This window comes from Pithys albifrons, chromosome 7, assembly GCF_047495875.1.
Source record: "Pithys albifrons albifrons isolate INPA30051 chromosome 7, PitAlb_v1, whole genome shotgun sequence".
Lineage (NCBI taxonomy): Eukaryota > Metazoa > Chordata > Aves > Passeriformes > Thamnophilidae > Pithys > Pithys albifrons.
In genome coordinates, this window is record NC_092464.1 from 41,636,410 (window position 1) to 41,649,779 (window position 13,370).

At 40.9% G+C, this 13,370-nt stretch overlaps 1 protein-coding gene across 2 annotated transcripts in view; it reads left to right on the forward strand.

The window, feature by feature from the left end:
- The window catches only part of TGFBR2 (transforming growth factor beta receptor 2), a 55,658-nt gene that overhangs the window by 27,156 nt on the left and 15,132 nt on the right, over positions 1 to 13,370 (forward strand). For both annotated transcript variants that reach the window (XM_071561130.1, XM_071561131.1), the window contains exon 4: positions 9,816 to 10,615. In XM_071561130.1, the coding sequence (XP_071417231.1) occupies positions 9,816 to 10,615 (800 nt within the window). The remainder of the gene's footprint in view (positions 1 to 9,815; positions 10,616 to 13,370) is intronic.

Sequence of the window (13,370 nt, forward strand, 5' to 3'; positions counted from 1 at the left end):
CCAGTGTGAACCTGACAACTGTCTAACAAAGCTGTTTTCTATTAACAATGCTAAGTTCCTTGACTGAGGTCAAGGCTTGTTTACCCAAAAGGATCAAGCAGGACTCTGCCCTTCCCAGACCCAAATCTCACCCATCTCCCATGGGCGGAGATGACCAAGCACTCATTGTTACCAAGGAAGTGGGATTCCTGCATATTACTTATTGCATGACCTACCTGCTATGCCATGCAATTTATCCCTCTTGTGCAGCTCATTCAGAAACATTCGTGTGCAGAAGGGAGGCTGCAAAACAGGAGAACAAGATCCTTCAAGGACTGTTGTCCATATGTATGCAGTTGTTATCCTGGGCATTGAATTAAAATTCAAGCAACAATGCAAAGAAATCAAAATCTGGAAACAAGATTTTAACACAGCTCTATTTGGTTTATAGTTGTTTCATTCTAATGAATTTCATGGTGATAATTTTTTATCTTTACCTGTCTTGCCAAGCTATGCAGATCTCCTCCACACAGCTTGCAACCAAGGTGTCTTTGACATTGTTCAGGAAGACTGTGTTTATTGCTCATGTACTGCAAGATGAGGTCATTATTTTGGGCATTCCCACCACACCTGAATATGGGAGAAATCTTTAGCAGCAACAATGGGTACAAATTCTGAATCATTCAAACAGTTGCCTTGAACTATCGAAACTTCAGTGATAGACATGAATGGCAGGTCAACAAGAGTGTCTCTGAGAATAATGGAGCTAATTGGGAAAGTGTGTTGAAGGAGGGAAAGTGTTGTGCTGCTAACAATCTTCACGTTGATCAGGGTTTCACAAAGTTGGCTAATTGAGAATGTAAGAGTTGTAAGTATTTGATTAATCAATTGTGGGTGAGTCATTTGCCTGAACAAATTACAGCCTATGGATTTGCAGTGTGTCAAGTGCTGTGATTTCTCACTGTGTATGGTTGTTACCTGGGAGAGCTGGTATTGTTCTGCTTACCTGAACCACCATGCCTGTGCAATGCCTTGTCCCGTGCCTAGGCTGCAAGAGATATGGATAATGTTTGAGTTTCCTTAACTTGGCATCTCTCACTTGTCTCTAACATGTTGCCCCTGTCTTTTCCTTTCTTTCTCTCCTCTTCCTCTCCTTACTAGAGTCAAAGTGTTAGTGATTTTACTTGACTACATAGGAGGATCTCAGACTTAAGAGCAGACTTAAGATTTGTGCACAAACAGTCACCAGACCATAAATACTTATGTGATGAGTTGTCCAGTGCTCAAGAAACAGCAGAAGGGAGATGATTACAGCTGGACTGCTTCCAAGTGGATTTTAACAAAGGCTTTCATTAATCTCTTTTTATGTTATCCAACTAACATGTTCAGAAGGTAACTGTCTTCCAGCTGCCCCATAAAAGAGGTCAGTAACATTCCATAACGTGTCACAGAGCCTCTCACTGCTCGTATATTGGCTTTGTTCTCTCTGTTTCCTCTTAGGTATTTGCAGGCACAAGAGTCCCACCCAGTGCCTGCAGCTGTGTGTAACCAAAGGAGTGGCTGTCTAATGGTGAATGTCTGATTCACTTAGCGAGATAGAAAGGAAATAGAATGGAAACAGGCTAAAGAAGCCAAAATTTTGGTTTGCTCTGTATTATTGATATTGTTTGCTTCCTAGGAAAATAACCATCCAAGCTTGGTTACAAATCTGTGTAAAAACAAACTAGGCAGTGCTCTTCCAGTCTGTTTGGCATATTTGTTACAATTTGCATCACTTGAGGGCTTAATAAGTGTGGGAATGTGGCCAACCTTTTATCAGGTTGTCAGGGAAGAGACTTTAATAATTACAGACAGAAACAAACTGTAACTAACACTGGCAACATAATATTTTGGGAAAGGTTGGAAGGGTGAAATTCAGGCTGAGAATAAAAATAGTGGTTAATGTGTGGCATCTGTTGAAACATATTGAAACTGGAGAGATTGATTTGTTCCAGAGAGCCACCAGCAAACAGCAGCAGACACCCAAGCTGTATAACTGAGCCATGTATCACAGAAAAACAGTCACATCATGTAAATTTAGAATATGTCGTCTCTCATATAGCTTAAAAAAGCTCAGCTACAAAAGCTAAAATATGTGAGAGATGCCATGTACACACAGTGAAGTGACCTGTTAGAATGGGAGAGATAAGAAGGGAACACATCTGGGGGTGGGAGATTTTAAGCAGAAGGGTGCTGTGCCAGCAAATGAAAGAATTACACTTTCTAGCCAGCAGTGAGGAATAAAAACAGCAACGAACTATTTGCTCTGTCTTAGAGCTTAAGACTTTCTTAAACCTCCTGGGTGCTGAATAACGTACTTGGCAATCAGTTGAAAAATGGAATTCTGCTTACAATAGGTGAAATATCCATTACATCATTGTTTCCCTGCCTGTTTGCTGGAGTAAGCCACCCAATGGCAATCAAGTTGCCTGCCTCCCTCCCTGTGACTAAGATGCAGCCATTCCCACCAGGTGACAGATGCATATGCATGACTCTTCCAACATGTAACACATATAACTGGGTCATGTAATGGGATTTTCCCTGGGTGTTACACAGAATTCTTGAGTCCTGATCCCCAGATAGTTGTGTGCCAAGGGCAAAACTGCTGGCCCACAGGCGAGAGCAGCAGCAGGTGTACCACAGGTTTCCAAAACTGCTCATAATTTTGCTTTACTACTTCTCAGGGAAAAAAAAAAAAAAGTAAGTGGTGGCACTGGGCAAGAACGTTAGTTAAGGTCTCTGAGAGCTGGGTCTGGTTTGCCAGCCATTTGTTGACTGCAGAGCAACGTTCAGGTGGCCAAATATCAAAAAGATTAAGTGACTGAGTTCCCATACCTTTGAGTAAACATCCTTAAGTCACAACTTCTGAACCATACAGATGGCAGTACTTTAAAAAGATAGCTTTAGAAACAAGCTTTAGAGATTGCTTTACTTCACTAATTCTACTCTTTGAGGGAAAGGCTGTAGATGTTGTCTACCTAGACTCTAGATAACCTTTTGACTGGGTTGCTCCTGGAGAAACTGGCTGCTCATGACTTGGAAAAGTGCACCCTTTGCTTGGTAGAAAACTGTCTGGATGGCCAAGCCCAAAATGTGGGGTGCATGGAGTTACATTCACTTGGTGGCTGGGCCAAAAGTGGTGTTCCTCACAGATCAATACTGGGGACACTCTTGTTTAAAGTGTTTATTAATGACCTGGACAAGTAGATTGAGTGAACCCTCAGTAAGTGTGCAGATGACACCAAGCTGAGTGTGAGTGTTGATCTGCTGGAGTGTAGAGAAGCTCTGCAGAGAGATCTGGATAGGCTGGATCAATGGACCGAGGCCAATTTTGTGAGGTTGAACAAAGTGATGTGCCAGATCCTATACTTGGATCACAGCAACCCTGTGCAGTGCTACAGGCTTGGGGAGAAGTGGTTGGAAAGCTGCCTGGTGGAAAAGAACCTGGGGGTGCTGGTCAATAGCTGGCTGAACATAAGCCAGCAGTATGCTGAGGTGGCCCAGAAGCCCAATGGCATCCTGGCCTGTACCAGAATTACTGTGGCCAGCAGGACCAGAGCAGTGATTGTTCTTCTGTACTCAGCACTGGTGAGGCCACACCTCAAATTCTGTGTTCAATTTTGATACCCTCACTGGAAGAAGAATATTGAGGTGCTGAGGTGGGTCCAGAGAAAAGCAACAAAGGTGATGAAGGGTCTGGAGGACCAAGCTGATGAGGAGCAGTTGAAGATGCTGGAGTAGTTTGGTCTGGAGAAAAGGAGGCTTTTAGATCTCTACAACTACCTGAAAGGCATTTATACTGAGGTGAGTCAGTCTGTTTTCCCAATTAAGAAGGAATAGAACAAGAGGAAGTGGCCTCAAGTTGCACCAGGGGAGGTTTAAATTGGATAGTTGGGAAAATTTCTTCACTGAAAGGGTTGCCAAAGAAAGTGCTCGAGTGGCCATATCTGGAGGTATTTAAAAGCTGTGCAGATGTGGCAATTAGGGGCATGGTTTAGTGATGGACTTGGCAGGGCTGAGTTAACAATTGGACTTGATGATCTTTCCAGAGAGAGTAATCAGGCATTGGAATGGCCTGCCCAGAGAGGTGGCAGATTCACCATCCCTGGAGGTTTTTAAACTGAGATTGGATATGGCACTGAGTGCCATGATCTAGTAAATGGACTGGAGTTGGACCAAGGGTTGGACTTGATGATCTCAGAGGTCTTTTCCAACCCAATCGTTTCTATGATTCTATCTTAGACGTCTTTTCCAACCTAAACAATTCTATGATTTTATAGCAGGCCACTCAGACCTACCACCTATCGGAGGTAGTGCCTCCTCAGGAGACAGATACTGTTTTGGATACCCTGATATGTCCTTTTTAGACTGAAAGATGAAGGTGTACAGCTCAAACAGAAGTGACTGGCCTTGGCAGACTTGGTTTTTCTAGTCCAAAAAAAACTCTTGTCAAATTCAGAAGCTTTCTGAAGGAATCTTTCAGGAAAGACTACAAGAAATGTCAGGGTTTATTTTCCATTTGATAGCAAGATAGAGCCTATTCACATTTTAAAATCTAGTAATCTCTGTCTTCTGTTGTCAGGTGCTTCAGCTTGGAGCTGAAGGGGGATGGAACTGATTTCCTGCACAACAAAACTATTAAATTTAAAAAAAAAAATCTCCAGCAAGTGTAGAAAACTAAAATGTTTCCAGGAAACTATCAAGAGAAAAAATGGAAGGTTAGTTTGAGGAGCAGCATTTGAGTTTGATTATTACCAAGTATTTTGTGTCAGATTCAAACAGTTTCCTAAGGAAACACCCTCCGACTCCCAATAAAAAGCTCCACAACCTCAAAGCTACAAAGCCTCCACAACAATGCCTGTAAAACTAGTCAAAGTTTTTAAAGGTTAGATTAACTTTCAGACCACTTTTTTTCCTCAAGATGGGGGTTTCAGGAAAAAGTAGAGGAATGTGAGAAGCAGAGTTGCTGTTTTAAAAATCAACATTTCCCATAATGTTTTGCTGAAGATTTCCAAGCCATTTTAATTCTAAAAAAGACCAAAATCAGGAGGGTACATGAGACACTGACCTACAAAATTTCATTGTGGCTTCAGGATTCTTCAATAGGGATAAACTAAGTTACACCAAACAGCTGCTCATTTCACTGAAAATGAAGCATTTGGTGGGACTAATTTTTATCCAAAAGCACTAAAGAGATTGGTAGGCTTTTCTGTACTTTATTGCCTAATGTCTTGCTCAGAAATCAGTACACACGTAAGGTTCAAACTTACATTTTGACTAATTCTGACAACTCAGGGATGAAAAGCTCTGCCTTGAACCAAACAGAGCAGATCTTGAACTTGAGGCTCCCGTATCCCATAATAGTTCCCTCTCTGGTGGGGATTCAGCATACATATCTTGCCAAATCACAACATTTGAACAGAAATTCTGTTCAAGCAAAAACATTCAAAAAGTGTTAGTGTTCATTCCAGTGTGGAATTCAAACCAAACTTTGAAACCTCAGAATTGCTACAAAACAGAGTTGTCTTCCAGTCAGCTCAAAGGGCTGCTTTGTGTCTTGGGAGCTTGCCAGCTAACTAGATCACAGTTCAGGCTCCAGGACCAAGTTTTGTGACTTTGTGCTTCTGAGGATTTTTAAGACACTGCAGAAGCTTGCAATACATCAGTGTTGATACATTTAACCTTAGTTCTGCTAATATGAAATATATTCTTGCCCTGCTGTGTGGCTTTGACTAGCAGTTGAATAGGCAGCAACTTGAGAACTCAGAGGAGCAGCAGACAGCAAGGAAGTAGTTCAGTCAGTACTGGCTGGGCATTCTGCTGCCCTGTACATTCAACTCCGTGTCCTCATTTCATTGCCGTTGTTTTATTTCTTGTTTCCAAAGTTCAGTGACACTAAAGCTCAATCAAAGGCACCCAATCCACCTAAAGAATTTGCAGGCTCTTGTGCTTTGAAAATTCCTGACTGAGTAGAGGCTGTACAGTGTTTCCATTTTCCTTGGCACCTGAGTACTGCTCCTTCAAGGCTTAGGTAGTGTTAAGGGTTGTGCAGATAGCTTGTGCTTAGTTTAAACCACATACAGGAAGCTTTATTTTAGCTCAACTTCTCTATTGTTATGCTATATTAATAGGCTTTTTTGAAGCTTAAGAAGGGACTGATCTGCCTAAATAATAATTCTGGGTGGGGAAAGTTATTTAGGAGCACGTTTGCAAAACATGAAAGTCTGTTTCATTTAACCATTTCCTTGCCTGCCTCTGCAGCTGGGATTTGCTTATTCTGTGCTCAGACAGAGGAAGCTGCACTCCCATTTTTTAAATTATGGGGTTTGAGTCGTGTATTTATTTATAAGCAAATGAATGTACTTATTCTTAGATTCATATAGTCAAGCCAAAAAACGTTGGCTAGCCACTATGAAAACATACAGCTATGCTCTGAATTTTGAACCTGTCCTGATTTTGTAAACAGATTCAACAGAGAAGTCCCCCATTCTTAGCTTGTGCTGGAATGGCTAATTTGATTCTTCTCAGACCATCAGTCAAAATAAAAAGCAGTTCCAGAAGTGTCTTGCTTAGGCCACACCTCAGTGCCACCAGCTCTTTGCTCCTGCTATCCCCTTTAATTCCCCTGTCAGGAAGCTCAGACCCCTCCTAAGCTCCAACTTCAGCCTTGTCAGTCCTGGCACTCAGTATTCCCTGGTGAGTGTTCATTATTGTACTTCCCAAACCCTGAAAAGTGGGAATTGCCTGGTGTCTTAAATACTGAAAATTAGCACAGCCTTCATCCCTGCTGCTTTAGGTGGGGTTGTGCAGCGGTCTGCTTTTCACCCCCCTGCCTCCCTGCTTTTTTCAAAGGACTGTGCCAATGCGGATGTGTCACTTTGCAGCAGGGGTGCAGGATGATACAGTGCTCAGGGGAAGTGGCCAAACTGCTCAGCTTCTGCTTTGATTAGTTTTTTGTTGTTTTGGGGTTTTTTTTTCATTCTTTTTCAAGTAACATTTGCAGCATCAACAGTTTTTTTCCCTTCCACCCAGAAATCCCCCTGCACAAGCAGAGCTTTCTTTCTCTTGTGCAAAAAGAGAAATAGCTGAAGAGTCTGTGAAGTCCACTAGAGAGTTCTCAGATGTAGGCCAAAATAATACTGTTCTAGGCCATTGTAGGAATGATCTTCAGGCAGGTAGCCAGAACAGTCAAGAAGTGAGGACTTTGGGTGAGTTTCTTCTCAGATCTGAACATGCATCCAGCTACATACAACAGCTTGGATTCACGGGGAGACATTTGAAAGAGAATTAATACATCCTGGGGGTTTTGTCATTCATTAGAAAGGCATTTGTATTTCAAATATCTGGTCTACATATTGCAGCTCTGTGGAAAAGAAAAAGGGTTTAAAAGGCCCTAAAGAGACACGTTCATCTTTGTGAAAGAATACGCCATATGTTATAGATGACATATTACTCTGTTCCAAGAACAGAATCCAAACTTCAAGCGTGCTTTTCTGTGGTCCAGAAATAAAGAAAAACAAAACAAACCCAATAAAACAGAACCCTAAATGTTCAATAAAATTATTTTCTCTGATTGTTACACATCATAGTTGTGTCATGCAGTTGTGACCTGCTTGCAGCCAGAACTCCAGAACAGCCATCCCACAGTGCAGTCCATTCTACTCCATTGGGATGTTTCCAACGTTCTTTATAAAGCAGATTTTCTGAAATCAAAGAATGCACATGGGAATAAGCAATGCAAATCTTCTGTTTACTGACTGTGACACTGGACTTTCAAAATATATTCTTCCTGTAAGGGCTGTAAAAAAATCTGAGTTTCTTTTGGCTGTGCAACATGTTGAAAAAAAAAGGGTGCCTGTAACCTGTGAGGAACTTTTAGGGTTTGTTGTTTGTTTTTTAATGTAGTTATTTTTAAATTTACTAACATTTTGTTGCAAAGAGAAATCACTGGAGAATAAGGATTTGTCGTTTGCATAGGTTTGAAAGGAGAGATTTACTTAAAATGTTCTTTTGCATAAATGGAGGAAATATATTCTTTGTTTCTGGGTGCTCCTAGGGCATGTCATTGACCTGTATTAGATGGGAATGCCAGTGCTATCAAGGCACTTCCTTTTCCCTGAAATCCTACAAGAGAGCTTAGAATTTAATTACTCCCTCTACATCTGGTTGCAGAACCTTTCAAACAGAGGAAACACATCCTGGTTCAGAATTCAGGCCTTTTTTTCAAATAGAAAAACAATATGCTCTTTAGATATCCTGTCACCTGCCTTTGAATAGCTGATGTCTCCTGCTGCTTGTCAACTGGGTTTACAATAGAAAAGCGATTACAAGTAAAACTGAAGGGTCAGAGGTACCACTTGTTCTAATCGTAAACTCTTTTCCCCAATCCCTTTAAGCAATGCTCACCTTCATTTTGAGAGGCATGGAGTAGGGGAAATAGAGGCTTGTAGCTGATGTAGTTAGTGAAAGCTTCCCTTCAGAGCTTATTAAACTTTGCCTTTTCACATTGGCTTTTTTGGCACAATGCACAGAACCTGAGTCAGTGCCATGGCTGTAGGCATCCACCCGAGCATCGTGCTGCCAACACAAGCCACTTGTTTAACTGCAGTTGCAGCTTCAGTTTTTTGAAGCCATTCAAGCTTGACTCCCAGGACTTCTTCCAGTCAATCCCCTCCCTCAGGCGAAAATAATATAGTACAATTATCCAACTCAAAAGGAAGGAATAGACTGAGAGAGTAAATTTTCCTGTGTCTGTTCAAATCAGGTTCAGATAAACTCTGACCTTCTTTGAATCTATTTTTGGAATAAAGCTGTTCCTTTTAAACTGTTTATCTTCCCTAAGAAATACTGAACTAGAAGGTAATTTTTAGAGGTGACAGAGCAGTTCCTACCTCTAGAATAGTAATCCATACTTTTCCTGTTCAAGAATAGGTCCCTATTGTTCTTCTATTCCCTATATATTCCACCTAAGGATGTGTTAGTGTGTGCACTGCACCAGGAATGGAGTTTGGAGTGAACCATCTACTGCTTTACAGCAGGACAGCACGTGACACACAGAGGAAGTTTTCAGATACATAAATCCATGCAAAAGTAGATGGAGGGTGGGGGTGCTGGTGACAGTTTTGGACATACCTGTTTACATGCAGGTGTTTGAATTTGTTCTAGCAACACTTTCACATACATCAAAATATGAGAATGAGCTTTGTTTTTTCAGACCTGTATGCAGGCATACATACCATGCCTGAATATTGCCATTCAATATTGGCAACTTGTATGTGAACTGGCTTCCTGAAGATGGCTTTACATGGATCCTACTAAAATATATGGGATCTGGAGGTGATAATTGGGAAAGTGGGAGTTCACAGGCTGAATTTCTATTTATTTATCTTGGAAAAATCAGTGTGTTCTAGTAAATACTGGTTAAAGGAGCAGATCTTTCAGGAATACATCAACAGAGTAAGTACAAGACACTTTGTCTATTGTATTCAGGAAAATGGAGGTTTCATCTATAATGTATTAAAAGCCTGAGAGAAGAAAAAAGCTACTAAATTACATTAAGTTCTTGCTCATTCCGTCCTGGCTTTTATAAAATAAGCAGACAGGGAAGTCCTGGTAAGCAGAGGCCTATACACAAAATAACATTTTGAAGCAAGAAGGCAGTGATGATTTTTATTATTTACTGTTAGTGTAGAAGATAATGTATTGCATTCTGCATAAAAATTACTATTATTATCAGTCTCCTGTATATATAAAGCTATGATACAATTTAATGTATGCCTTCCTTATGTTCATTACAGATGACCCTCATAAGCCAGAGGAGAAAGATGAAATTTCCAAAGTCACAATTATTAGTCTTGTCCCATTACTGGTGATTTCTGTTGCTGTGATTGTTATCTTTTATGCCTACCGCACTCATAAGAAGAGGAAACTCAACAAGGCATGGGAGAAAAATGTTAAGCCCAGGAAACATAAGGACTGCAGTGATGTTTGTGCCATTATGCTAGATGATGACCGCTCAGACATCAGCTCTACCTGTGCCAACAACATCAACCACAACACAGAGTTGCTGCCCATTGAGTTGGACATCGTTGTTGGCAAAGGAAGGTTTGCTGAAGTGTATAAAGCCAAATTAAAGCAAAACACATCAGAACAGTATGAAACTGTGGCAGTCAAGATTTTCCCATATGAAGAATATGCCTCCTGGAAAACTGAGAAAGACATTTTTTCAGATGTAAACCTCAAGCATGAGAACATCCTCCAATTCTTGACTGCAGAGGAGCGTAAGACAGATCTTGGTAAACAGTACTGGTTGATCACTGCCTTCCATGCTAAAGGAAACTTACAGGAATATCTCACACGGCACATTATCAGCTGGGAGGACCTCTGGAAACTGGGTGGGTCCTTGGCCCGAGGCATTGCTCATCTGCACAGTGATCACACACCCTGTGGTCGTCCCAAAACACCTATTGTACACAGAGACCTAAAGAGTTCCAACATCCTGGTGAAAAATGATTTAACCTGCTGTCTCTGTGACTTTGGGTTGTCTCTGAGGCTGGACCCTTCTCTGTCTGTGGATGACTTGGCTAACAGTGGGCAGGTAAGCTAGAAGTTTGAAGAGGTGGGATATTGTTGTACAAGTTGTTATATCAGTTCCCAGGGTCAAAAATTAAAAAAATCTTAAGCTGCCATTGCAGCTTTTAAAAAAATATTAAAAATTAATAAGAATGACTTTCATGGCTAATGGCATTACACATTTGTGTGAATAGACCCACTCCTGTTGTACCCCAAGCATATGTGACTTCAGTCTTCTGTGCTTGAAAGGTGTAAGCAAATAACTAGGGATAGACAGTAATTTTAAAAGTCTGAAAAGGAACCCCTTTATGGTACATCTTCCACATGCAAGCAAATGCAAGAATGCGGAATAAAAATATTTGCCCTGTTGTGTTTTTTCAACTGATTAGCATGGATAATATTCATCTCCTTGACAGGAATGCCAGGGGGTTGTTTAAGAATGCTTTGAAGACTACATAGTTAAAGTACCTCTCTAAATATTGTCTCTTCCAATGAAAACTCCCTTAGTATAAATTCAGACCATTTTAATTTAATTAATTTCTAATTATTTAATTATACTTATGTTTTTCTGTGTGTATTTATGTTTTTATACATAGGTGATGTAAAAGCCTGTCCATTTACACTGACTTTTACCTCATATTGAACTAATATTTTTGTTTAGAACACTTCCAGGGGCAACTCTTCAGTCTCTAGTGTGCTATTTAGTTCACGGAAGCTTTACTGTTGTTTGTCAAATGAAGATCTGCCTTTGAAAGTCTCCTTATTGAGAAGCAACTGTCCTGATCTCATTTCTAGAAGGTTTATTAACCAGAGCTGGGAGTGAAGCTGGGAGTGAATGATAACCAGTGGAGCCATATTTAAAATAATACAGACACCACTCACAGTTACCTATAACTTCTCTCCAGCATGCCAGACTTTTTAGAGTTCAGTAAAGTCATATCATGTTGTCAATCATAAGACTAGTCCCATTTGAAATAAAGTGAAAACAGAGTATTCAGAAGTGCAAGGCAAGGACCCTGAAAATCAACCCCCACAAACACTTTGCTTAAAGCCAACACTTTTTGCAAGCTGATTTCTCTGGCATTGCTCACAGACACTTGGAAGTAGGAGGATGGTGTTGATACTGCCACTTCCCCAGCTCACACCGACACTGATGACGAAGTGCAGTGCTGCCCAGAGCAGGTCACAGCTTGGGGACTTGGTGTCCTTGGGCACTGGTGGTGAGACTCACTGCTCTGTTTTGTTTAGTTTCAGTGAATCTGTTTGGGGGTGACCCAGCTTGTGTCATTCTTCTCTGTGACAAGGAGTATGATGGGGTGAAGTGACTCCACTTCAAGCTCCTTCTTGTTTCTTCTGGACAGACAGGAACCAACCACTTATATTCCCCAACATGACAACTTTAGATCTCCTCAAAAGTCACAAAAAATGTTAGTGTACTGCAGGAAGAGAAATGGTCCCTCACTGGAAGTTTTGGAGAATCAAGAACTGAAAGCAGTCGGGTGTTTGCAAAGCAGCATATCCAGACCCTAGAGGGGCAACTAGCTCTGAATTGCCAGGATTTAGGTTCTTAAAATGCCTTTGAGACTTAGAAGTCACATTTTTGCAAAATACAGAAAATGTGTCTTTGACCCAAAGACCTAATAATCTAAATGCAGATAAAAGGACATAAGTTGAGTGGAACACATGCTGAATCCTAAGCTGGATGGAAATGCAATTGGCTTGATAGCATTCTTCAGCTCATGTTAATTTTTCTCTGCATTTTCCTCTATGCAATTAGTTTTAGGGCTTCATCCTCCATTGTCCAGCAAAGCTTCAGAATCATTTTCATTGCTGCAAAGAAGGTGGGAAATGCTAGGCCAGAACAGCACTTTGTGGCAATGTGAAAAATCTGTATTTAGGCATCATTAACTTTTGTTAAAATCAGCAAGATTTGCAGGGGGTAGGGAAGAGACTTTGGGCCAGGTGTACAGGTAACCCTTTTTAAGCTTTGGATGGAATCTGCTTGGGGAAGAAATTATGTGGTGGGGAACAAATGGCGGCTAGGAACAACCTCTGCTGCAGAGTTTCCATATGTACATCTCATGTAGGGAAGGGAGTTGCTTCTCAACTCAGTGGTGCCAAGACTATTCCAAGTACTGATTCAATGTATAGGTGCTACTCACATGCTTGGCCTTAAATTCATCAGTGTCAGTGTAATAGGGATCTCAGCTTTGATCACACAGGAATTTTTTTTCCTGTCCTGTTTATAAAGGCTTTGATCCTGCAACTATTTGGATGTTTTTCACACAGAAATTCTCTGTTGTTGTAAGGTCCTATGACAAAGTTATGTCCTTGATCTTTCCTTCTGTCTTAAGATGCTTTCCACTTTTTGTGAAACATCTTCCCATTTGCCCTGAGCCTGAGGTGTTAAGACATGTTTACAGAAGCTTGTAAAATGCATTCATAGGGCTCTCTCAGGACTGTACATTTATTATGTGGCTGTCTGCAATTGCAGACCCAGTAACTAAAATTATCTTTTGCAGCCCTGCTTGTCTCAGGGCTCTGGAGCGATTGCTGCAGTGTAAATACCTCATTTAAATCACATGTCCTACTGCATCACTCACTTGTGCTTGTTCATCTCTGTGATTAACCAGTCTCCAACTTGAAGCTGTCTTTGCCTGATGAAAGACTTATGTTTGCAGTATTTCAAGGGGGATAAATTTTTTATACCTATTCTGTGAAGAATTTGTCATCTGAGAGCAGCTATTGAGTGATCCAAAAATTCTTCCTTAAATCCTTTC